This window comes from Phaseolus vulgaris, chromosome 4, assembly GCF_051622355.1.
Source record: "Phaseolus vulgaris cultivar YP4 chromosome 4, ASM5162235v1, whole genome shotgun sequence".
NCBI lineage: Eukaryota > Viridiplantae > Streptophyta > Magnoliopsida > Fabales > Fabaceae > Phaseolus > Phaseolus vulgaris.
In genome coordinates this window covers 14298349-14325170 of record NC_143501.1, presented here as the reverse complement: position 1 = coordinate 14325170, position 26822 = coordinate 14298349, and the positions used below count along the sequence as shown (strand labels likewise).

Here is a 26822-nt window from a genome sequence, read left to right as displayed (position 1 = left end):
TGCATGTGCTGATAAGTTGGCTAATTTAGGGTTCATTCATAGAGAATCATTTCATTGGTATAATAGACTTCCATCTAGTCTGTTCTTAGAATTCTTTATGAATAGGTATAGTCTATCTATGTACCGTTTTTGTTAACATGTTGGTTTTGGTCTAATCCCCCATATTTTTGTATTTTATTTCTTTTTCTTTTTTTGATAATACTTTTTTCATGTGATGGTAGATGATTGTTGTTACCTGAGGTGTCAGCCTAGCTGAGATGTCAAGTTGCATAGTAATGTCTAACATGAAAACTTTTATAAAATAAAAAATAAAAATGAAGCAACCGTTTTGAATTGAAAGAGATAATTTATTTTGAAAAAATAATTGCATAATGAAAGGAGGGTATCTTACACCCACTTCCTTTTCCTTTTTATATTTCAACTCCAAATAAAAAAATGCTCATAAATTTTGACACATCTTGAACCTTTTACCTTCACGCCCCATGTTTTTCTCATATTCTCACCTGTCTCGGTCCCTCTTCAATCACCATTGTACAACAACAACTACCATTGCTTCCTCCTCCTCACACTTCCCAAAGCGTTTGAAGCATAAACGTGTCTCATTTTATAAGGCAACTAAGAGGAGAGAAAGTCAATGATAGATCCAGGACGCAAGGAGGCACCGTGAGTTCAACATGAAAGCAATCAAATTAAAACCACAAATACTCACTAATGTGAGTTGATTTTAGGTTGATTCATTAGGTGACACTTTTTAGAATTAGGATATGAATTCTTAAGCAATTAAGGTGAGAAATCTAAGGAAAATTCCCACTAGACATTAACTTAACAAGTGTTAAGTAGATGTGGATGTTAATTTCCAAATATCAAAGGAAGAACACAAGTACAGGTGATGAGTGAATGCTAAACATTGTGTGGAAACATGAACACAAGAACAAGAACAATTTAATCGATTAAAAACATCAAACAAAGAGATTGAACCGATTGAATTCAAAATACAACACAAATCAACCGATTAGATTCAAAAACTAATATTATTATACTGATTGAAAATAAGAACAAATGAGCAAGACATGTTTTGAATTTGATATGGAATGGAAATGGAATTATAAGATGAATGATAGGGAAACTTATGTGGTTGAAGCAAGGGAAGAGGAACACGCCACTTGGAAGGTGAATAGATTCCAAGATGAGTGAAGGTTGCCACCACTTGAGAGCTCCCAAAGACTCACAAGATAAGACTAGGAAAGGAGAAACAAGTCTCACAAATTCTCACTCAATTTGAGTATAGTAACTTTACTTCAATTTCAATGTGTCTTTACATGAACCAAGCATCCCTATTTATAGTGATATAGGTTCGATTTTCATGAAGGAAATATGTGGGAAATTCAAATGGAAACCATTTGAAAATGCTGCCCAAAACTAGTCACATGGAAGGTGTGATTTCACATGGAAACTATAACTTTGCTACTTCTTATCATAAGCCCTAAACTCCTATCCACACCTCCATTTTATGTTCTATTTAAATCTATTCTAAATAAATTACAAAAATATATATCAATTGAAGCTCATCTATTAATGTTTGTGCCCTTGCTCTAAGTAATCTTTTGAGGCATGATGGATGATGAAAACATGTGTTGGGCTTGGGCCTTAATATTAAGAACACCATTAAGAAGAACATCAAGTGTTGTGGTCCTTGACCATTCCTCTTATTGACGACCTCTTCTTTTGCTTGTTGAGATGACCCTTCAAGGTTGACATTCATGGTCATCTCTTTATGGATTTGGGTCGTATCACTCACCAAAGAGTTCAAAAGTGTCCCCAGTTAGAGAACACCTAAAGTTAAAGAGAATCAACAATACCCAAAGAGAGAGGAACTACCAAAACAAATGGTTGCAAGTACGAAAGAAAGAAAAAGGATACGAGAAAAGGGATATGAGCAAGTTATGTCTGTTTTTGTTCATATTTAGTTACTTTTTAATTTTTATTATTTAAAAGTAATACTATTTAATAAAAGGTTGTTTCAAATACTATGTCGTTTAGAAGTTCTAGAAGGTTCTTCATTGGCAATAGACGTCGAAGCCCCATTGCTTAGGTGGAGATTATGATGCAAAAGTCAACCGTTTGGGGATAAAATCGGTGAAATGTTTCAATGGTTCTCGGTGTTGTTTTGAAGTTTTGGAAGGTTCTTCACTGGCAGTAGTCGTCGAAGCCACGTCGCTTAAGTGGAGATTATGATGTGGAAGCCAACGTTTGGGAATAAAATCGGTGAAATGTTTTAATGGCTCTTGAGGTTTGAGATGTAAATGAACGGGATAATTAGTACAAATTCAGAGTTTTATAAAAGAAGCTTCAAAGTTTCATTTCATTTATAGGATTTGAACATTTTTGTTTCTATTGCTTTCTTATTTTTTTTTATATATTTTTGTATGAAAATGTTTATTCAAGGCAGATTTGAGTTTTTATTTACCATTCAATTCTCTCTCAATTTTGGTTTAATTTGAGCGATTTCCTTGACATTCCACTCCAAAAGTACACACCTAACAAAGCAATGAAAGATTTTTTAGTTTTTTTTTCTTTTATATGAAATTTTTGGATCCTGAATTATTTTTGGCAAGTTATTATGTTTTCATGTCAAATTTATGTATTTAGTAGTGTTTTTGGAAATCTTAGTGTGAATCAAGCCGCCAAAGATATTGTCAAAAAATTAATAATGAATAATTTGGTGAATAATACTTTTTAAATAAGATGTTAAATTTAGTGAATCCTAAACCCAATTTGTGGGCAAAGCTTTTATGACTTTTATGCCCACTGTTGATTTGATCTATTAGATATTATATAAGTTGGAAGTTTGGTAATTTGTATTATTTTTTTCAACTTATTTGTCATGGAAGACACAGATTCAATTCATATGGTGATAGATTCTACAACTTCCAATATACAACCCTTGCATAAGGCGTTTGATGAACATAAAAGTTACTCTAAACTTGAAATGGGAAGATCTCGAAGAACATTACCATATGCATTATGTTTTTACATTGTTTGCTGCTACAATTTTTTTAAACCTTGATCTTAATCTTGATAATCTTACAAAGTTCAACATTCCATTCAAGCCAAATCAAAATTTAATATTAAAAAACAATAAAATTAAAATATAAAAAATTAATGTAAAATTTTAATAAAACTATTACCCTCTTTGTTAAAGTATTAACCTCTTTTAGAAAATAGTTGCCCACAAAAAATTAACAAGAAGGTTGCAAATACTTCAAGCAAAAGGATTGGTAGAAGTTCAAAAGATGCAAAAGTATTGAAAATACTTAAATTAATTATCTTTTAAAGTTGACGACCAACAAGAATGGGATAATACCCTAAGGTTTATCGAAGCTTTACCCACCCAATCTTTTTATTTTTGTGTTGCAAGTTTACTATTTAAAAAAAATTCTAAAACTGAAATACTTTCTTGAAATAAAATTTATTAGATAATTTAAAGTCAGATTTTATAAATTTTACAAATTTATAATACTTTTAAATTTGTTATTTAAATTAATCATACAAGTTGTATAATTTATAATTTTATTATATCAATAGTATAATTTTACATAGTTCTATAATTTACATAACTTACACACTTTTAAATGGTTTATATAATTTTATGATACCTTATATAATCAATTATAATTGTATAGAACTTTACATAATTTTACATTCTTATATTATTTTATAACTATTATTACATAATTTCATAGGTTTTATTATGTAATTTAGTTTTATAATTTTATATTTGTATAATTTATATAGTTTTAAATTTAGCATATAAATTATTTATTATAGATTTATGAATTTTTTAAATTTATTATAGTTTTATAATACAAACAAATATTTAAAATTTGTAAAAGTTTGTGTTGGAGATCCCACACCGACTAGAGATTAGAACTTTTCATAGTATATAAGTGGGTGCAAACCTCACCTCATTGAGCCGGTTTTATGGGGTTGAGTTAGGCTTAAAGTCCACTTCTTAATATGGTATCAAAGCCATTTCGAGCCTATCCTAGCGAGTGTTGGGCCTATCGTGCCACCCACCCATAATATATAGTCCCACGCACGAGCTTCTATCTGTCACTCTCGGCGTGAGGGGAGTGTGTTGGAGATCCCACATCGACTAGAGATTTCTGTTCTACACATTTTGTTACCAATTATACTCTTATTAATATAATTAATATTAAGTTTGAAAAATAAATTATTGTTTGTTGATACAATTAATTACTCATCTTACTTTTATTAACACTTGTAATTTATAAATTATTGATATATTGTAAAAAACATAACCAACTTAATAGTTCAATGACAAAATAAACATAATTATATTAAAATAATTTTTCATTCTCAAAACTACTAAGTCATTAATTTTGGTTTATTGTTGTATTGGTCCAATGTTTAGGTATGGTCAGTTCGGTTGACTCAGTTATGTCTAGCTCGGTTTGGGGCAGACATAGGTCCAAAAGTTCGCTACAAGGTCAACCCAAATTTTTTGGTAAGTTTATAGGAAAAATATAATTAATTAAATGCAATAATAATTGAATTAGCTATAGTATATTATTAAATGCAAGTAAAAGCGGTTAAGAATGTTGGTACTAACATGTAGATGGTAAAAGAGATTATTGTTGAATGATATTATTCTGGATGTTGAGATTATATTTTCATCTATGATGATTGTTGAAGAAATGTTTATAAAAAAAGGTTTGAGAGTAAAGGTACGCTCTTCTGAATACTCTAGTCTAGACGGAATATAAAACTAAAACTAAAAAAAAGAATATAAATAGGAAAAAAAATTGTGTTTTTTTCAATAATTTTGGTAACTATTTTTTTTTAAACTAATACTGCTATTTGGTAGAAAGCACTTGCCAATTTAAAATTTTAAATGTGTAGACGTTGTTCTTAATTTTTTTTTTTTATATTTTCATCTCTCTTAAAAAAATTATAATTTTCATTTCTTATTATTTAGTTTACAGTTACAAATGTCATACAATATATTATATTTTTATTATTTGTATATAGTAGAGATTTCAGTAAAATTTCATAAATATCTCACTAATGTAATTTTTTTTATAAAATTAGTAAATTTAAAATTTGATTTTATTAATATGAAAAGTTAAATTGCATTATTTTTACTTAAAATTTAGAAAATTTTGATTCTATATGGTATTTAGATCTCAATAATCTGAATAAACGACAAATTATAAGTAAACTAATATTTAAAATCAAATAAAATATTATTATTCACATATTTATATTAAGAGTATAAATTTATAATTTATTTTAATCCACATATAAAAATGATTCCTTTTTATAAATAAATTTTAATAATGATATTATAGTTTGGTTTGGTTTTGAAAATTGTTTTTCCAAAACAAAATTATATAAATATATATAAATTATTTAGTTTTTCTTGTTTATCGTACTGAAAATTTGGGGTTCACCAAACAACTTTTTGTTTTGTCTTTTCACTTTCATCATGTCTTTTTGTTACTTTTTATTTATTTCACGTTGCAATTCAATTTTTATTTTTTTGTATAAAAATCAAATAAATCATAATCCTTAGCAATAATAAGAATATGCAAATAAAGAAATAATAAATAAAATTTTTAAAATTAAAAGAATTGGGAATGATATGTTTTATATAATTTGATTATTGTTATAATTTAATTAATAAAGAATCTTATTTTCTTTGAATAATAAAAAACAAATGATATTTCAAATATCAATCTTTGTTTTTATTTGATCTTTCCTTTAAAAATAATTTAATAATTTTCTTTAAAATATATATATATATATATATATATATAAATAATTTGATATTTAAAAGATACGAATACATATATTTATATAATACATATATCTATATTTAATGTAAATAAACATAAATATACATATAATAATAAAAAATAAAAAATATGAATAACAATGAAAAAAAGCGTCTATGTTTTTTTAGTATTAAGTAATTTACTTAATATATGATTAAGATTTATTAAACAAAATATTTTCTGTTGATAATAAACCGATATCCAAATCCTATAGGTAATATTTTTAAATATCTTATAAGTATATTAATTGGAAAATATATAATGTTTATAAACGTACAATTTAATAATATTATATAAAAATTACGGACACATATATTTTCGCTAATTATAAATAAAGAACACATTTAGGTATTACACGTAAAAATATGCTACCTTGTGGCAACCATGTTGAGCCAATATTTTATCTTATTATATTCAGTAACCACATGTAGGATGATTAATTAAAATTATTTGTCATAATAATAATAATCTATTTCTATATATAAAAAAAATATTTTTTATTAGAATTGTTTATTTTTTTATATAAAAGTTTTCATCTCGTTATGCAACTTGACATCAACAATCATCTGCCATCACATGAAAAAAGTATTATTATTAAAAAATACAAAAATACAAAAATATAGAAGACTCTAAACCAAAATATAAGTAGATTATACATATTTATAAAGAATTATAAGAATAAACCAGATGAAAGTCTAGTATATCAATAAAATGATTCTTTATGAATAAATCTTAAATTAGTCAACTTATCAGCATACATTCCCTTTACGAAAAATATGAATAACAATAAACCTATTTTTTTCACCGTAATTAAGACAAATAATATTTCATCGTCACGATCCTAGCAGTAAAACACAGCACAAACAAAAACATAATCACATTCAAGCCAGAATCATCATGGTTTCATCTTTTGAGCTTCATCTATAACATGTATAACTCCATAAAACTCAACAATCATAGTAGTATGAACTTCAAGAAACTTTACCAATAAGTGTTAATTTTAATCCAGTCCAGTGAAGAAAATTCCCATATAACCGGAGGAGGAGGAAGAACTTTACCAGTACGAGTATTAATACCAAAAAACTTAATCATGTTGAAATACAACATATCATTTTTCATGGAAGCTTTAGACAAATTTTTCACTAGACAAGCTAAATCTTTAATTACTATAATAGCCTTAGAAACATCAATCTTATCCTAAAATCTATAGTATAATTCCACATACGCCATATTATCCAAATAAAAAAATTATCACAACAAGCTTAATCAATTTAAGCAAATGACTACCATCACTCTTAATAAAAAAAGAAGATCCTAGATTTTAGGAGAAATGAGGAGTAAGAAATTTTTTTCAAACCCAACTCCAAATATGCAAAACATTAGAACATTCAAAAAAATAAATGTTGAATAAATTTCTCATGCTTTTCACAAAGAGAACACATAAAACATATATGCAAACATTTTTTCTGAATATGTTGATATGTATGAACCTTTAGTTTTAAAAATTTATTAGATGTGGACCATGTTATTTGGAGAGAGCGCAAAAATTGGTACTGCTTTTTTTAAACTATTTTTTTTTCAATTGTTATTATACAAATATGAATTTCCTATTTTATATTTATTAATATTTTATTTTATTAATTTATTTTGTCATTTTGTAATTTCAGCAATTAACAAAGTATTTTTTTAGATTTAAAATTTTATTTTATTTATTGTCACTTAACGATTGCTAATAAAAATTACGGACAAACTCTTGCGTCTTTTAACCGCATTTTTTATTTTTACTATTATTATGTGTATTTATATTTATCTAAATGATATATATATATATATATATATATATATTCATATTCGTATCTTTTAAATATCAACTTTTATATATATATATATATATTTTAAAGTGAAGTCCAAATAAAAATAAAGATTGATATTTATGATATTTTTCAACATATTATTCAAAGGAAATAAAATTATTGTTAATGAATATCTTTATTAATTCAGTTATAATAATAATAATCAATTTATATAAAATATATCATTTACAATTCTTTTAATTTAAAAAATATATTTATTATTTTCTTATTTGCATATTCTTATCAAGATTAAAAAAAAAAAATAGATTGTTAAGTATTATGATTTATTTGATTTTCTTAAGAAAAATAAAAATTGAATTACAACGTGAAATAAATAAAAAGTTAAAAAAAACACAATGAAAATGGAAGAAGAAAAAACAGAAAGTTGTTTGCTAATTGTTTTGGAAAAATAGTTTTCAAAACGAAACTAAACTATAATATCATTCTTAAAATTTATTTATAAAAAGGAATCATATTGATAGATGAGTATAATATATTTGTATTTATTAAAATAAATTATAAATATACACTCTTAATATAATATATATGAATAATAATATTTTATTTAATTTTAAATATTAATTTTTGTACAATTTGTTGTTTATTTAGATTATTGACAAATCACAAGTCTTATATAAGATCTAAATTTTATAAATTTATAATTAAAAATCATGCAATTTAACTATTCATATTAAAAAAACCAAATTTTATAAAAAAATAAATTATATTAATGAGATATTTATAGAATTTTACTTAAATCTCTACTACATAAAATAATAAAAATATAATATATTGCATGATATTTAGTAACTGTAAAAAAAAATATAAATATTACATGATATTTAATAACTGTAAACAAATAAAAATATAATATATTGCATGATATTTAGTAATAGTAAACTAAATAATAAAAAATGATGACATGGAAACTTTTATAAAAAAAGAAATACTATAATTTTTAAGATAGACAATGATAGGAAAAAAAATTAAAAAGTTTCAACGACTACACATTTAAAATTTAAAATTAATAATTGCTTTCTACAAAATGAGAATATATTAGTTTACAAAAGTAAAATAGTTACCAAATTTATTGAAAAAACACATTTTTTTAATTCAAAATTATATTTTTCTTTTTTTAGTTTTATATTAATAATAACAAATCAAAATTAGTGATTTATCATTATTGAGAATAAAAAAGTTGTTTTAATATAATTATATTTATTATGTTATAAATTTAAATTTGTTTAATACTTTTTTTATTATAATTAAATAGAAAAAATAAAAATTAAATTACATTACTTTTTAAAGTTCTTTTACCAACTCGATGAAATTATTATATTTGACAAAATTATTTTTAATATTTGATGCAAATTTATTTTTTTGCAAAATTAATTAATTAAAGAAAAATACATTAAAATAAAGATAATACATAAATATAAAAATGATATGATGTAAAACTAATCTATTATACCATACTTAAAAGATTTGTTTTGGAAACTGCACTAAACTACGTCGTTTTGGTGGGCGCATAATTAAACCCTAACCAGGGCTTCATCACGACACTCTCGGGGCCTCCCGCACAGCAAGCGAAAGGAAAAAGGATCCAAATGGAACTACTTAAAATAATAAGGGTATTTTCGTCAACAGAGGAAAAAACTTGTAGCCTATAAATAAACCCTCTAACCCTCGTTTCCTCACTTCTCTTCACTCTATCATTCTCCTTTCTTCTCTTGCGGCTAGGGTTTTAGCGCAGCTTCTTCTAGGTACGTTTTCTTATGCCGTTTCATTAGTTTTAATTCTTCTATTCATGCTTATCCTATTGGATTGTGTTGCCTGCTGCATATGGTTTTCTATATGTTGTTTATGTCTTCATTATATCTCTGTTTTGTTGATGAATTTTAATTGTTTCACATGAATTTCATGTTTTTTTCGAATTTTTGTTTGAGTTCTTGGTTATAATCGGTAAGATGTCTTCAAAAAATGATTTTTTTTTTCGTTTGGTTTTGTACCTTTGAAATACTCAGATTTGATTTGATTTTTGTGGATTTGTGTTTTTTATATTCAAATCCATGGATCCAGATCTGATTAAACTTTTGCTTTTTGTTTAAGATTTTTCTCAATTCTGATGGATGGATCTATAACCTTTTGGTTTTAATCGATTCAAGTTGTAGTTTTTTTGAGATGGCATGATAAATGTGTGGTTTAACCCACTGGTTTTAAATGGTTCAAGTTGCGGATTTTACGGGATGACATGATAATTGTTTGGTTTAACCTTTTATTTTAATCGATTCAAGTCGCTGATTTTACGAGATGACATGGTAAATGTGTGGTTTAACCTTTTGGTTTTAATCGATTCAAGTTGCTGACTTTACGAGATAGACATATAAATGCGTGGGTGTCTTGAATACCTTTTTTGGATGTGGTGTAGTAACTTATGTGTGGGTGTCTTGAATACCTTGTTTGCATGTGGCGTAGAAACTTAATTTTGACGTGTCAATGTGTCAATATTTTTATTTTGCGAGTATGTAATCTGTTTTGTGTTCCCTTTGTTCTAATGAATTATACCTACTAATAGCTTGTTGTCTGCGTTGCTTATAGTTGTATGCCTGCTTTATATGAAGTTTGTGTGCAAGGAATTTGGAGATTACCCGATATTTTAATGTTTTAATGGTTATACATGTCTTGTAATATAAAGCTTGTTGTGTGATTTCTTCTTATATATTGCCGTTACTTTTAGTTGGTATGTATAATGTAAACTTTGTTTAGATATTACCCAATATATTATTTATGATTATCCATGGTTTGTTGTATATGCGAACCCATCTCCTTTGTGTGATGTGGCTATTTTTTGGTTTAAGATGATGCTAATGTATGCATTTGGTTGTTGCTTTTTGCAGATACTCAAACGCAGTTATGGGTAAGGAAAAGGTTCACATCAGTATTGTGGTCATTGGTCATGTCGACTCTGGGAAGTCCACCACCACTGGCCATCTGATCTACAAGCTTGGAGGCATTGACAAGCGTGTGATTGAGAGGTTCGAGAAGGAAGCTGCTGAGATGAACAAGAGGTCATTCAAGTATGCCTGGGTGCTTGACAAGCTCAAGGCTGAACGTGAAAGAGGAATTACAATTGATATTGCCTTGTGGAAGTTTGAAACCACTAAGTACTACTGCACAGTCATTGATGCTCCCGGACACAGGGATTTCATTAAGAATATGATTACCGGAACATCTCAAGCTGACTGTGCTGTTCTCATCATTGATTCTACCACTGGTGGTTTTGAAGCTGGTATTTCTAAGGATGGACAGACTCGTGAACATGCCCTTCTGTCTTTCACTCTTGGTGTGAAGCAGATGATTTGTTGCTGTAACAAGGTAATTTATGTTTTGGATGTTAAGCCTTTCAGTAATTACTCCTCGGTCAATTTCTTTAAAGTTTAATTTATTTTAAAAAATCTTAATTGTCTTTCTCTGTGTCAGATGGATGCTACTACACCCAAGTACTCCAAGGCTAGGTATGATGAAATTGTGAAGGAAGTCTCTTCCTACTTGAAGAAGGTGGGATACAACCCTGACAAAATTCCTTTCGTACCAATTTCTGGTTTTGAGGGAGACAACATGATTGAGAGGTCCACAAACCTCGACTGGTACAAGGGACCTACCTTGCTTGATGCACTTGACCAGATCTCTGAGCCCAAGAGGCCATCTGACAAGCCTCTCAGGCTTCCTCTTCAGGATGTTTACAAGATTGGAGGAATTGGAACTGTGCCTGTGGGACGTGTTGAGACTGGTGTCATCAAGCCTGGTATGGTGGTGACTTTTGCACCATCTGGACTGACAACTGAAGTTAAGTCTGTGGAGATGCATCATGAAGCTCTCACAGAGGCTCTCCCCGGTGACAACGTGGGGTTCAATGTGAAGAATGTTGCTGTTAAGGATCTCAAGCGTGGTTATGTTGCTTCAAACTCCAAGGATGATCCTGCCAAGGAGGCTGCTAACTTCACCTCCCAGGTTATCATCATGAACCACCCTGGTCAGATTGGAAATGGCTATGCCCCTGTTCTGGATTGCCACACCTCCCACATTGCTGTCAAGTTTGCTGAACTTATGACCAAGATTGACAGGCGATCTGGCAAAGAGCTCGAGAAGGAGCCTAAGTTCTTGAAGAATGGTGATGCTGGATTTGTTAAGATGATTCCAACCAAACCCATGGTGGTGGAGACTTTCTCTGAGTATCCCCCTCTTGGTCGTTTTGCTGTGAGGGACATGCGTCAAACTGTTGCTGTGGGAGTCATCAAGAGCGTGGAGAAGAAGGATCCCACTGGAGCCAAGGTCACCAAGGCCGCACAGAAGAAGAAGTGAATCGTGCTGGGCGGTTCAACAGGGGATGGTTATAATAAATGCTGGTTTCTTGCTTGTACTCTTGTGTCATCGCTAGGTAGATTGTTTTTCGTACTTAGTTTGAAGTTTCCGCCATCATCTCCGAACTTTTGTTCCCAGAATTGGGTTCTTGATCGACGGTGGCGGCTCTTTTACTATTATTATGTCTTTTTATGTGTTTTTGTGTTTTTGTGAGAACCCCTGATTACATTTTTGTAAGCGCAGCAAGTTTTACGGCTTTGCTGCGTGGTTTGTTTGCATTTTAAATATCGGACTTTTATATTTGTGTTTTAAATCCTGTTTCCTAATTTTTTTCTGCATTTTAAATATTATCTGTCATTTTAAATATTATCTGCCTTGTATAATTATTTATCGTCTGCTTTTCCTTTTACATGCAAATATTCAACAACAGATAACCAAATTAAACTTTCATTTTTTTCAAATTGAGAAGGATTTGTTTTAAGGATGTTTTTTTTAAAAAATAATTGTTTTTATTGAGGTGTATCTTTTATATTTTGTGGTAGTTAATATTTTTGACGTACGAAAAATAATGAAATTTGGGTGTACTTTTTCTAGGAATATATTTTTGGAAAGGTGTTTGATTATCAATTGTATCTAGATCTTATCCCTTAAATGCTTGTATTTCTTAATACAAAATTACACTATTATAATTGTCAATTAATTTATTTCTATAATTTGAAAATAAATTGTATCTACTTTTAGTATCTACTACCAATGAAGAACAATAATAAAAGTATTTATTTTCATAACAAAAGGAGAACAACATTAAAATTCTGAGATCAGGATTTCAGATTTTGTCCATTGGATCCTGGTTTTCTTTTTCAAAAATAAACTTGGGTAATTTGAAACGATCTGTCAACAAAATATTTTTTATCATTTTTTCTTTTAAAAAAATGATACTCATTTAACTAATATTTAATATTTAACCATAATTTTAATATTTTCACTGAAAAAGACTAAAGAATCTTATTTTTGTTGAATCTGTTCCAAATAATAGTATCTTTTTTAAATTGAATTTATTGTGATTAAGATTAATGTTTAAATCTGATTGATTTGTGAATCAAATTGATTCCTTATAATTAAAAAAATTAACTTTCAAGTATTTTATCTTACATGTCATGAACTTTACACATTTTATTTTATTTATGTCTACATTTGTTATAAAGTAAGAAAAAAATGCACTTATATTATCTTCTAGATTTTCTAAAATAATTATCACATAAAAATTAAATTAACTTGACGTATTTTAGTTATATGTTATTGAAGATGATATGCAAAATTATAAATTTAATAACATTTTATTTTATTTAACAAAGTATACCTTTTCAAAATTATGTTTGGTTTTGACATTTTTATTATAACATTTTAATATTAAATAATATATGCAAGTATACTTTTATAAAAATATAAGAAAGAATAGTTCTTCTACCTTATAAAAATTAAGACACCAAATAAAAATAGAAAAAAATACATATTATGTAAACAACCAAATACTATTACGTCAATCTTGAATACTAAATATATTTAAAATGGGATTATTATAAGTGCTAAAACTATAAACATTAATATATTTGAGTGCGTGTAAGAATTTAATAGAGTAGGATAAAAAGTATTAGAAAAAGTTTAATCTAGTGTGATAATTATAAAAATTAGGCGAAGATTTTTGAGGATTAGACAAAGACATTAAAAAATTAAGACAGTTACTTAGTGAAGGATTCAATATGTTGAATTTGAGAAACACAAGACTACTTGTAATAATTTATAATTGGTAGAACCCATTGAGAAGTATAAAGCAGAATCAAATATAGTGAAGATAAGCTACAATAGTATAAAATTAAATGTTTTACTATCGTTTCTATTGTTCTCGCCTTATAGCTTTACAATTTTTTTTTGAACCTAATTTATAATCATCTTTATTAATGTCACGCTAAATTAGTTTGGGTTTTATTTTAAGAAGTATTTTTAAAATTCATTCGAACCTCTCGAGCTAACACAAATTTTAATTCATTAGAGAAGCTCAAAAGACATGTAAGATAAATTATTTGCTAAAAATAACCATATTTTTAGAGTGTTATAAACTATAAAATTCGGACACTCCTCTTAAATGTCGTGTCGGTATTTGATACAAGTATCGGACACCGACACTAGTATGATATTTGTAAAACATATTATAAAATGTTCAATTCAAAAAGTATTTGTTAGATTTCTCACAATTGTAACACGGTTTTAACATAATTTAAAAAAAAATACGTTAATTTTTTAAAAATTCAAACTTTATTGTATAAATTATAATGACTATAAAAATAAGAAACAAATTCTTGTGAATCAATCATGAAAAACATCTTTCTGTTCCAAAAAAATAATCTAAAAGATACTTGTGCACATAAATCTTTATTATCAATTTATATAATTTATAATTATATAATATATAAATTTGTATTCCTATAAGATTTTATACATTTTAGAGATTATTTTAGAGATTTTATGTATCACGTATCAGCATTTGTACTACATAGGTTATAGATGCCCAAATAAACAAAAAGTACGTAAGAAGTCACTATTAATAAAACTAAAACATAATCGTCGTATATATTTTTATTTCTAATGCGCTGAAAAAGCCTGAGAAATTTCTTACAAATGACATTTCCATCAACCTTAGAAGTATCTTTAATCCATGGGCACCATTATTTTTCTAAATTTTTCGTTTTTTTTTTCCATTGGAACAACTCGTCTCTTCCACCCCTTCTTCTCTACTTCCAAATTATCAAACACTATAAATCTCAATTAACTACGAAAACACATCCAAATAAGAGAGATGGGTAACAAAATCTAATCCAGAATATATGTAAAAATGTAGAGACAAAATTAGATAGAATTAAACAGGACAGTTTAGTGGCTTAAAATGATGTTTGGTCAGCAACGAGCTGCAGATTAGTCCTTGAATGCCAGCTTTGAGATTCTGTGTGGACCGTGTTCATGGAGAAAAAAACAAGACAAGACCATTCATGTACACATACGTAGAATCAAAGGAAAAAAGAGAGGAAAGTCATTAATAATTGTGACAAAAGCTTGCAAAAATTACAGAATTTGCATAAAATACTACTACTACTAATTTATTCAGCAGACTTAACAGTTTATGGTATCTGAACAAGAGATCGAATCTCGAGTGTAGAACAAAATTCCATGCAGACTGAAATTAATGCAGGGCCATACCTTACTCTTCTAATGCTATCAGTAAAATACCTGAAAGCTCAAAACAGTGTGTTTCAGATCACAGGTTTTTGAAAGCTGAATCACGAGTCCCTTTCTGTGGGGTGAGTCTAGCCAGAAGCGCCTTATTGTGACAGTGCTCTGCGTCCACAAAGTAAAAGCTCCCATTGGCCTTAAAGGTCACAAAAGGCCTCTGGGTTTCCGGTTGTCGAATATCGGAAAACTTGATAGTCCTGGGAATTGAAGATGCCAGCCAGGACAGCATTTCCACCTCGAAGCTGTCGGAACCTGGCTGCCACCTGAGTTTGTGAATGTATGGGCTAACGAACCAATGAAGGGCTCCAGTTGTAGAGGCACTCAGGAATATTACAGTTGACGCCACGGCACCTTTCAGGATGACATTCATGTCGGGGGATGTCATGAAGGTTATGACCGGACCGAGAGACACCGAGAGGCAGCAAGTTGAGAGAGACAAAAGTTTCACTTTCTTTATGGTGTTTGAGATGGGGCCATGGTAAACAACTCCAGTTTCCTTGTCATCTTCCACTGATTGTCCTCCACCATGAGGTCCAATGCTAATCTTGTCATCTTCCTCTGCAGCTGGAGCTGGTGATGCCCATCTTCTTTGGAAAGCAGTAAGATGGGAGGAAGTTTTAAAAGATGGATTGGGTCTAAAGGGCCGTCCACAGGTTGAGGACCTAAAACATTGGTATACTGAACCATGGAAGCAAATGAATACACAAATAAAAGTATTAATAGGTATCTTCTTTTACAACAACAATAAATAAGAAAACACTCTAATAGGCATGGGATTCTAACTAGATGCAATCAGAAACATCAAAGAGCTACTTATAATTATAGAACATAACCAATTTAGTTTTGCTATATGAGAATCATTTTAAGAGGGAGGTGCGACACACATTACAAGACTAAAATGAAAAATTAACAACGGATTTCAGATCATATTAAAAATTATATAAGGGATGTTTTCTCAAGACAGCACTACATGAAAGGAACCACATGGGTTGGGTGTTTAAAGATATTTACTGGGTCCTGATTTGAACTAATGTATGAAGCAGTTTTTTTCTGCTACTGGCTCCTACTTTTATGTCGTTTGATGGGTTTTGTCATTACTAACAGAGTATTAGCATTTGGCAAGAACTGAAACCGTGATCAACCATGGCTTGGAAATAAATCAAACCAGAACAAATGATTCAATTGAGTCAGTTTCATAAGATCCTAGGTGTCAAATAACCTTACAACCATGTTAGTTAGTAACAATTCGTCAGTAGGTCGGCCTCAAGCAGGATATCATAAGAAGAGGATGATCATCGTCTCATTTGAAAAAGATGGCGTGTGTAAGAGTAGACTGAAGGCAGGTTCAAATACCTAAATTTATCTTTCATTCTAATCCCAGAGAATTGTAATATAGAGAATAAAAGTTTTTATACACAAACTTTTCTGTGCTGAAAATGAAAAAAGAGATGAAATTAATTTCTGCCAAAGGTAAAAATCACTTATCTAAAAACTAATTTGTAGAAGCTATCCCAAATTAATTAGTCTTTCAAAACTACAATTTTAAACTTTTGCAGAAATTAGTTAGGAAGAAGTTCATCCAAACAAACCCTAATTCACATTTCTTCATTTTTCTTCATCTATTTTCACCCTGAACCAACTTATCACACCGAATCACTTTGCTTTCCAAAATTGAGAACCACTAGAGATCAGTTTCGTTCCAGTTTCATTAAATTTAAGCCTCAAAATCAAGCAACTAAGGTGCCAAACAACTCTAGATCCGTAAACGGGACAAGTGAACTAAAAATTGATATTCAGCACGTTTCACAAATCTTACATAACAAAATTTGAAGCAAAGTTTTTTCATTCGAAAAAAAGGTAGAAAAATTAGAATCTTTAGATTGACAGTAAGATCTTTATGGTGCCCATATAACCCGGTTCAAGGGATACCACAAAAAAATGAAGAACCCACACAGAGATCGTGAAAAGTTAAAAACTTTTGGGGTTGGTGTGCAACGTAACGTTGAGAATGCAAAAGAGTGGTGAAAGAGAGAGCAGAAACAGTGATAGCGAAGGAAGAGAACCTGAAGGAGTGGTTCTGCACACGTGGCGGGAGCTCTGTGATCGCAGCAAGTGAAGGAGAGCGGTTCTTGCCATTGCTGCGCTTCCGAATTACAGTCTCTCTCCCTCTCTCACACACACACACACTATAAATTTAGGTCCGATCCGTTTAAACCGGTTTAAGATCCGAACCGATCAAGAGCGGGTTAAGATCCGAACCGATCAATAGCGGGTCAAGATCCGAACCGATTAAGACCGGGTTAAGATCCGAACCGATTAAGACCGGGTTAAGGTCCGCTAAGTCAGTCATTCAATCAGGTTATTTCAGAAATGACATTACTAAGTTTTAAATGAGGCTTGTTAAAAGTTTTTGTTTTATTAAATGTTTTTTAAATATCCTGTGGTTTGCATGAATAAAATGCTATAGTCATTATTTTTTATTTTTATATCTTTAACTTTTTAGTCTAGTTCTTTATTCTAAGTTGATTAATAGATTATTAGAGACTAAAGAAGAAGAAAAATAATTTACTTGATAAATTCAAAATGAGAAAATAAAAATAAAACAATTTTAATTTATTAACTACAAAATTAAATAATAAAGTAGTTAGAACAAAATAAAAAAATTAAATAGAACGATTTTTTAAATAGAAATATTTAAATTTATAAATTGTGTAAAGCATAATTATGAAAAAGATAAATAATAATATGTAAAATATTTTGAAAAAATAAAAAATATCAAATTAAATAATTTTTTTTAATTTATTCTTGCAATTAAAGTTTTATTAAACTAAATATATAAGATCAGTCCTATTTGTAACTAGAATATCAAGGTTTAATTAAAAGTTTTTAAATTGATAGAATATCAAGGTTTTTAAAAAACTTTTAAACAATAAGGTGTAACTCCTAACGGTTTTAGGGTTTCTTATAGTCGTTTAATGTAAACGAGAAACTATTTGGTAAATAAGATATCAAATGTGGGCATTTGGTCTAGTGGTATGATTCTCGCTTAGGGTGCGAGAGGTCCCGAGTTCAATTCTCGGAATGCCCCATTATTGTTTTTACATTTAATATATGTTTGAATAAAAAAAAAGGTCAATCTACATAAGATTGGATTTTAATGGTATTTGAATTTTTGAATATTTTTTTTGGTTTGGCTTTGATTACCAATTATATGACTTCATATTTTCTTACAGATATATTATATAGAATATTAAAAAGTTTTCTGATATATTTATAGTATATTTTATAAGATATTATATTATATTATATTATATTTTCTTTATTGACTTAAGTACAAAAACATTAAAAAAAATAAAAATTACTCGTGAACTTCCATTTGGTGCTCCATCTATTTCATTAATAGAGTTATTTCCTTATGAAAAAATTTATAATTTGACTTACAATGAACAACTTGGCTAGAGATATTCTCCTTTATGATAAAACAATTGACACTTATCAAAAAATTATAGTAAAAAAATCCTAGACTATATTTGGTTTATGATTTTGATAAGAAGTCAAACAATATCAAATTCTTCCAACATCGAGATGGATGACATCCTCAATAATCCTCAATCTCAAAATTTACAAGACATGTAACATAAGAACGATGAGAACATCCATACTATGTCGTTAAGGGTAGAGAAGAATATATTAAAATAAAAGTAAATTAATATAAGATAAACCATATAGAAAATTAGGTAGTATACATCTTAATCATGATACATATATTAATCTCATTCTAATAGTAAAAAGGTCCAACAAACTATAATTATGCACAACAACTAAGGAAAGATACGTCATTTATGATAGCATTTATTGCATTTGTATACCGAATACTTACTTGAGCATTATAGAACCTTTTGAATGTGCATTCTCCGCCCGGGATCGAGGCTTGAAGACTGAGCACATGATGTCGGAGTTTGAAGAGAAGTCATTGTTAGTTACTTTACAAGAACAATTGGTGCACCGTGATTAAAGGAGATATAGAAATATAAATGATGTCAAGAAGGAACATGACAAACGAAAGGATGACCGATGCCAATCAGATAACATTGCTACTATCCTTGTAGAGGGAGATAATGGAGATGAGGCAGAAGAATGAATAGGAGATACAAATCCTCGAGAAGGAGAATGAGGAAATGAGGCATCAACTAGCCTAGAGGAAGTCATTATCCCAACAACAACCCCATGAATTTAGTGATACTCAGGCAAGGGAGATACCATAACCTAGCTTGGTAGTCCTTTTCGACATGACTCACCCAATAGAAATTGGAAGCCACACAAGGGTGAGTCAAAACTCAACCTGTTTGTTCACACGTCTAGATCTATTGGAGGATCCGAAAGACACCCTTTCATCGATGGGATTATGGAGGCACAACCCTCTATCTGGAAGGGATTAAGCATGAATCGTTATGAAAAAATGACAGATCCGGACGAGCATATGGAGGTTTACACTACTGAAATGGGCATGTATAACTATGATGATTCGGTTCTGTGCTGAGTGTTTCCCAAATCACTCAAAGATGGAGCCCTCAGCTGGTCCACAACGCTTTCCCCGAATTCCATAGATTGCTTTGAGACGTTAATGTCCAAATTTGGAACACAATTTGCAACAAGCCGACCACAACATCTAACTTCCATTTATTGGTAAATATACGACAAGAAAAGGGAGAACCACCCTGAGTGTTTATGGAGAGATTTAGCAAGGTATCATATTTGAAATTTAAGTCTCGAAGTGGTCATGCACCATATGGTAACGACTCTTCAGTCATATTTGTTCGCCGATAGCCTGCCCAAGAAACTGAAAACTAACATGGATGAATTACAACAACGAGCAACCAAATTCATGTAGTTGGAGGATCTATGCGAATACCATAACCAAGTTTGGATGAAGTCTGGTGCAAAAAAGGGGAAAGATAAAGAAAAAAGTAGACCATCAAGGTTCGACAAGAATAAGGAGGTGACCTCGATTCCAACACTACACACCACTTAACACAAAGAGGAGCAAAATCTTAGAAGTGGCGTTGAATGCCAAGTTAATGTTAGATTTAATGGCTTAAACAAGAAGGGGGGGGGTTGAATTGTTTAATGAAAGATTTTCGCAAATAATGGAGTGGAATGAAGATTAATGAAGAAGTACAAACAAAGCAATTAGATTAGTCAAGAAACAAAACTGTTTTAAATTGATTTCAGAAAATCAATCGGTTGTTTGTACGAATCAACCGATTGTTTATACCAGCAGATGTTAAAATCACAAATCAAACATTTTTAAAGGTGAGAGAGAGAGAGAGAGAATCACACAAGCAATTATACTGGTTCACTCCTTACCAGATCTACATCCAGTTCTCAGAAACCCTATGAGATTTCACTATGTAACCAACAACAGATTACAAACATACACACTAACAAATAGGTGATCTTGACCTCTCAAGAATACTCATCCTTTTTGATAAACCACACACACAAAGTCAGAACACCCTCTGACCTCAAAGTACAACAATTTACTGATTTACAAACTTGGAAACAATTACAAAAGAAAGCAGGAAAGATTACACCTGATTCAAGGAATTACAGTTGAACCTACTCCACTCTTAAACCAATGCAAAGCCAAAACAATCTTGCAATATTGAATCCAATCTTTCACAAAATTTCTTCTGAATCTCTCTTTCTGTGTATTTGAAATAGGAAGGTAATCCTAGTTTTATAGCTTTCGAAAATAGTCGTTGAAGGTAGTTAATCATGAGCTAAAACATATCGAAATCATAGAAAACAAATTTAACAGTTTTATGGAAAGCTGTTAAAGATTTTCAAATATCAACTGGTTGAATTGTCGAATCAACCGATTGAATTTATTTTACAGTTAAGCCAACCAAGGTCAAACCAGTTTAAAAATCTTTCAAACACACTAAGAGAAAAACAACCGATTAAAACGATAAATCAACAGATTGTTTTTCACTTACTTTGAAAAACACTTTTTCTTTTATGGAATTGGATTGATTCAGATTTGAATTGACTAAGAGTGGATTTAACAAAGTGAAACAACTAGAATTCAATAATGATCATGCACAACCAAGTCGAACCTCACCTAATTCATTCATGTGGTTGAATCTCACATGATGCCAAAAAATTAATTATGCAACATACAACCTAAAAAATATCAATCAATTGAGCATAACTCAAAGAAACTAAGATTAAACGTTATAAGTGTAAGAAAAAAACACAATTTCTTGGTTCTTCTAACACTTACAAATGTTAGACGATAACAAAGAAATTGCAAGAACATAGTCATATAAGATATCAACTAATCTACCATTTAGAACACCGTTACCTTGAACCAAAATATATGTTCTTTTGGTTTGTTCTCGACTTAGGGTGAAAACCTTCCTCTGGTTAGAGCATTTGGTGTAAGTGCCTCCCTCTTGGGTATATTAGGGAAATTTCTCATGTAATGGCCCAACTGTTGACAACAATAACAAGTAGTGTTACCCAATTTACACTACCCTAAATGTATTCTTTAACATACAAATCTTTGACTTTGAATTAACTTTATTCGAAATTCCATTTGCTTTAAAATTACCTTTCTTATTTTCTAATTTTTGGTAGATTGATTAGGCACAAATTTCTTCTATGGTATAACTTCTTATTCTACTTCCAACTTTTTCATTGAATCTTGCTTTTTCAGGTTGCTTTCAATTATTAAATACTTGTTTACTAGTGGGAAGAATTCTCTAATTTCAAAATTTCCAACCAAACTTCGAATATTTAGTCATAACCATTATTCATATATAGTGGCTTTCCACTCATCATTGGGATGATATTGTAGATATTTGGAAAAACTAGCTAGTTCCTCAAATTTTGTTTTATATTATCTAAATGATATTGATCCTTGTTCCAATTGAAGAATTATAGTTTCTTTAAAGTTCCTTAAACTTGTAAGGAAGTACTTGTCCAAGAAGGAGATTTTGAAATTCTCCCAAGTCAAGGGAGTCCTTAGTTGCACCAAATATTCCTTAGCTCCCTTCCAATTTTTTGTTTCATCTTTAAGCATGAAGGTAGCATAGGAAACCTTATTCTTATGGGACTACCTCAAATATGTCTTCTATACCTTAGAGCTAAGCTTCAACTGTTGTAGGATCATACTCTCCACTGAATTGGGGTGGCGAGTTCTTTCTAAATTGTGAATCTAGTATTAATACCCCCTAACCGAGAGGTTGCAGTCTCACCATTTCGATGATTAACTCCTCTAATGAGTTGGGCTACCAAATATGTTATTTCTTAAGCATGTTCCCACATAGAATTTGCCATTATCTCATTGGTCTCTTTATCAGACTCTTGAGACATATAGAAGACATCCTGTGTTCTACCTGTTAGAATATATGGCCTTAAACGAGAGGGGGGGTGAATTGTTTAAGAAAGATTTTAGTAAACTTTTAAGCTTAGAATGAAAATTCTTCAAAAGAACCTTGATTAAGGATTCAGTTTTTCAAATCAAAACAACAAAAGCACAAAGCTGGAAAAACAATCGGTTGTTTTAGCGAAACAATCGGTAGTTTATACTAGTTTCAAAATATCAAAACTGAATTTAAAGAGATAGGGATAGAGAAATTGTACACAGTTGTTTATACTGGTTCACTCCAAACAAGAGCTACATCCAGTCTTCTCAGAAACCCTGAGGATAACCACTAAGCAATCACCACTTGATCACTTACACCACAACCAAGAGAATGACCTTGAAAACCTCAAGAAACACACTCTCCTTGGCCAACACTGAGATTGCTGATCTTGAACACCTCAAGAACACACAACCAATCTCAGCAAAACACACAAACGAATTGTTCAGCAGTTTACAAAGATTACACTTGTTACAGATGAATATCTGAAATCAATACAAGTAGAATCCTATACCAGCACCTTGATCAATCTCTAAACTCTTAAGCAATCTCAGAACTATTTGAAAAACTCTTAGTCAAAACTTTGTTTCAAGATTCTTATTTCTTCATTAACAGTTTTTCTGAAATTATACAAAGATATAGTTTGTTATCAAATATTAACAAACTCTTAATTGCATTTAAAATAGATTGGTCAAAGCATTTAATGACTGGAGCGTATTCAGTTAAAGCATTTAAAGCTCAGTCAAAGAAAACAGTTTTTCTGTTATGGTTACAAAAAAAACAATCGGTTGTTTCCTCGAATCAATCGGTTGTTTTGTTACTTAACAGTTTTAACCATTCAAAAACAGTTTTCAAACTTTCTCAAAACACCTAAGTGTAAACAATCGGTTGTTTCGACAAAACAATCGGTTGTTTCGACAAAACAATCGGTTGTTTCAACTTAGTTTGAAAAACATTTTACTTTGATAAAGAATGAGATGCTAATTGCTTGAGATTTAATCTAAGGGTGGATTACAACATTAAACTACCCTAGAACAAAACTTAAACCAGCACAACAACAACAAGCAAAGCAGAGGCTTCAACATCCTTCAAAGGATTTGGATTCTTCAAAACATTGAACACCACTTGGTTCAACACTACCTGCATTTCCACATATTGAGTTGATCAGGCTCAATATATAGTTTAATGCACTCAGGCTCAATATATAGTTTAATGCAAAGTTAAAAATATATGGCTAAGGAATAAATCTCATTATCCATAGGCCAAAGGAAGGACTTGTTATGACACCATAAATGTAACACCTAATTCATGCACAAACCAAGTCGAACCTCACATAATTCATTTATATGGTTGAATCTCACATGATGCCAAAAAATCAATTATGCAACATACAACCTAAAAAATATCAATCAATTGAGCATGACTCAAAGAAACTAAGATTAAACGTTATAAGTGTAAGAAAAAAAACACAATTTCCTGGTTCGTTTAACACTTACAAATGTTAGACGATAACAAAGAAATCGCAAGAACATAGTCATATAAGATATCAACTAATCTACCATTCAGAACACCATTACCTTGAACCAAAATATCTGTTCTTTTGGTTTGTTCTCAACTTAGGGTGAAAACCTTCCTCTGGTTAGAGCATTTGGTGTAAGTGCCTCCCTCTTGGGTAGAGTAGGGCAATTTCTCATGTAATGGCTCAACTGTTGACAACAATAACAAGTAGTGTTGACATCCTGTGTTCTACCTGCATTTCCACATATTGAGTTGATCAGGCTCAATATATAGTTTAATGCAAATTTAAAAATATATGGCTAAGGAATAAATCTCATTATCCATAGTCCAAAGGAAGGACTTGTTCTGACACCATAAATGTAACACCCTAGAGAGGATTTAGGCATAACATAAATAATAACAAATATGAATAGTAAAATTTATATAAAGGAACATTTGCATAACATAACATTTATTATACATTCATGTTACTGAATTAACGGTACAAAACAAAACTAAAATCTAATCCATACAACTATAAGTATTAGTTTACAAAAGAAAAAAAAACTAAAAAAGTCGTTTCATACTGTATAATTTAATTTTGAACATGTTCATATAGAATATATAATGTTAGAATATATGGCCTTAAAAGAAAGAGGGGTGAATTGTTTAAGAGGGGTTTTTGAAATTTTTTTCAGGTTTAACGAAATTCTTTGTATAAATCCAGAACAAGAATCAAGTTAGCCAAGAACTTAAGCAGTTATACAACAATACACAGAACAACAATCGGTTGTTTCTCTAAAATAATCAGTTGTTTATATCAGATAAACTTAAAACAAAATTTAAATGAGTTCAGAGTAAGAGAGAAATACACAAATAGTTTATACTGGTTCACTCTTAAGCCAATAGCTACATCCAGTCCCCAGAATACCACTAGGTAATCCACTAAGCAATCAAACCAGATTACAAAACACAAACCACCAAAGTAGTGACCTTGAACCCTTCAAGAAACACACTACCTTTGGCAAACCACACCAAGAGTATTGATCTTGAACACCTCAAGAACACATGATACTCCTTGGCAACACAACACCAGAAATACAGTAGGTTTAGAAAGGATTACACCTGATCACAGTACAATCTGAATTGAATACAATTGCAATCCTATTCCACTCTCTCTTGAAAATCCAAAGCTTGATGTGAATCTTGAAATCTTAGAATCAAATATGTCAAACTGAATTTCTCAAAGTTGTTTCTTACTTGTTTGAAAACATAAAAAAACCATTTATAATTTTCAAGGATTGGTCAAAGTATTTAATGAAGGAGCGTATTCAGTTAGAAACCATTTAAAACAAATTCACCATTCAAAACAAAATTTTGTTAGGATTTTCAAAGAAACAATCGGTTGAAACCACAAAACAACCGATTGTTTTGGCTTGACAGTTAAGTCAACCAAACCAAAACAGTTTTCAACATTTTCAAAACTCCTAAGAGCAAAACAACTGGTTGATTCGACAAAACAACAGGTTGTTTTTCACTTAGTTGGAAAAACACTTGATTTCAAAAAGGTTTTAAATCACATCAGTTTTAGATTCAACAAAGGAGTGGATCACACTTTATTCTACCTAGATCCCACCCAAACACAACAACAACACTAGTCTTTCATCAAACACCTTGGATTTGGATTCTTCAAAGCACATGATCACTCTTGATCAATAATCTCCCCCTATTTGATGAAGACAAATCCTTGGTTGCTTGTGTTGATCTTGATTGAATCTGAAACAGCTCCTACAAAAGAACAAAGCTATGCAATGCATAACATCTCTCATAGCAGGTTATGATGGCACATAAACCAGTTTTCTACATAGCTATAAAAGTAGAAAAATCAGCCAAAAAACCAAGCTAAAACATACCAAATAACAACTCCATACAAACCAAAATGCAGCAAAAATTTAAATCAGAGTTATAACAGGTTATAACAGGTTATAACAGTTTGTAGGACAACACATGAACTATATTCTCCCCCTATTTGTCTTCACAAATAGACTTTAGGCAGAGAAAACAGTTTTAAGAGAGATTTTGAGAGTCAAGAATGCCTAAATCATTTCTTAAAAAGAAAAACCTGTCTTTTGGCAAAGGTTTTGTGAATATATCAGCAAGTTACAGTTTTGTTTCAATGAATTTCATCTCATAATCTTCATTGTTCACATGATCTCTTATGAAGTGATGACGAATCTCAATGTGCTTTGTTCTTGAGTGTTGAATCTGATTTTTGGTGAGATTTATAGCACTTGTATTGTCACAAAGCAAAGGAACCTTGCTAATCTTCAAACCAAAATCTACCAGCTGCTGTTTAAGCCAAAGAATTTGTGCTCAGCAACTTCCAGCAGCAATGTATTCAGCTTCTGCAGTGGAAAGAGCCACACAAGCTTGTTTCTTACTATGCCAAGAAATGAGACTTGATCCAAGACGATGACAAGTGCCACTTGTGCTTTTTCAGTCCAGTTTACACCCTGCAAAATTAGAATATGAATATC

The 26822-nt window shown here is 30.2% G+C and overlaps 2 protein-coding genes and 1 non-coding gene across 3 annotated transcripts; 2 read left to right on the top strand and 1 right to left on the bottom strand.

Annotated features, from left to right (window-relative positions):
- The first annotated feature begins 9407 nt into the window (after positions 1-9407).
- LOC137837309 (elongation factor 1-alpha) lies at positions 9408-12386 on the top strand. The gene is made up of 3 exons (XM_068646279.2): positions 9408-9474; positions 10609-11086; positions 11192-12386. The coding sequence occupies exons 2-3, from the start codon at positions 10625-10627 to the stop codon at positions 12071-12073; spliced, it is 1344 nt and encodes a 447-aa protein (XP_068502380.1). The 5' UTR covers positions 9408-9474; positions 10609-10624; the 3' UTR covers positions 12074-12386.
- Positions 12387-15132: 2746 nt separating this feature from the next.
- On the bottom strand, positions 15133-17630 carry LOC137837304 (uncharacterized). Its single transcript, XM_068646271.2, has 2 exons — positions 17422-17630; positions 15133-16036 (listed from the first exon to the last, which is right to left on the bottom strand). The coding sequence occupies exons 1-2, from the start codon at positions 17492-17494 to the stop codon at positions 15384-15386; spliced, it is 726 nt and encodes a 241-aa protein (XP_068502372.2). The 5' UTR covers positions 17495-17630; the 3' UTR covers positions 15133-15383.
- A 744-nt stretch (positions 17631-18374) lies between these two features.
- Positions 18375-18446, top strand: TRNAP-AGG (transfer RNA proline (anticodon AGG)). Its single transcript has one exon. It is a non-coding gene; the product is annotated as a tRNA-Pro (tRNA).
- Positions 18447-26822: the final 8376 nt, after the last annotated feature.

What these genes read in the sequence shown, in the direction of transcription:
- LOC137837309 (XM_068646279.2), top strand. Translation starts at nt 10,625, where the DNA reads ATGGGTAAGGAAAAGGTTCACATCAGTATTGTGGTCATTGGTCATGTC. An exon ending in TGATTTGTTGCTGTAACAAG is followed by an intron (nt 11,087 to 11,191) that starts GTAATTTATGTT and finishes TCTCTGTGTCAG; the next exon opens with ATGGATGCTACTACACCCAA.
- LOC137837304 (XM_068646271.2), bottom strand. Translation starts at nt 17,494, where the DNA reads ATGGCAAGAACCGCTCTCCTTCACTTGCTGCGATCACAGAGCTCCCGC. An exon ending in GTGCAGAACCACTCCTTCAG is followed by an intron (nt 16,037 to 17,421) that starts GTTCTCTTCCTT and finishes TCCATGGTTCAG; the next exon opens with TATACCAATGTTTTAGGTCC.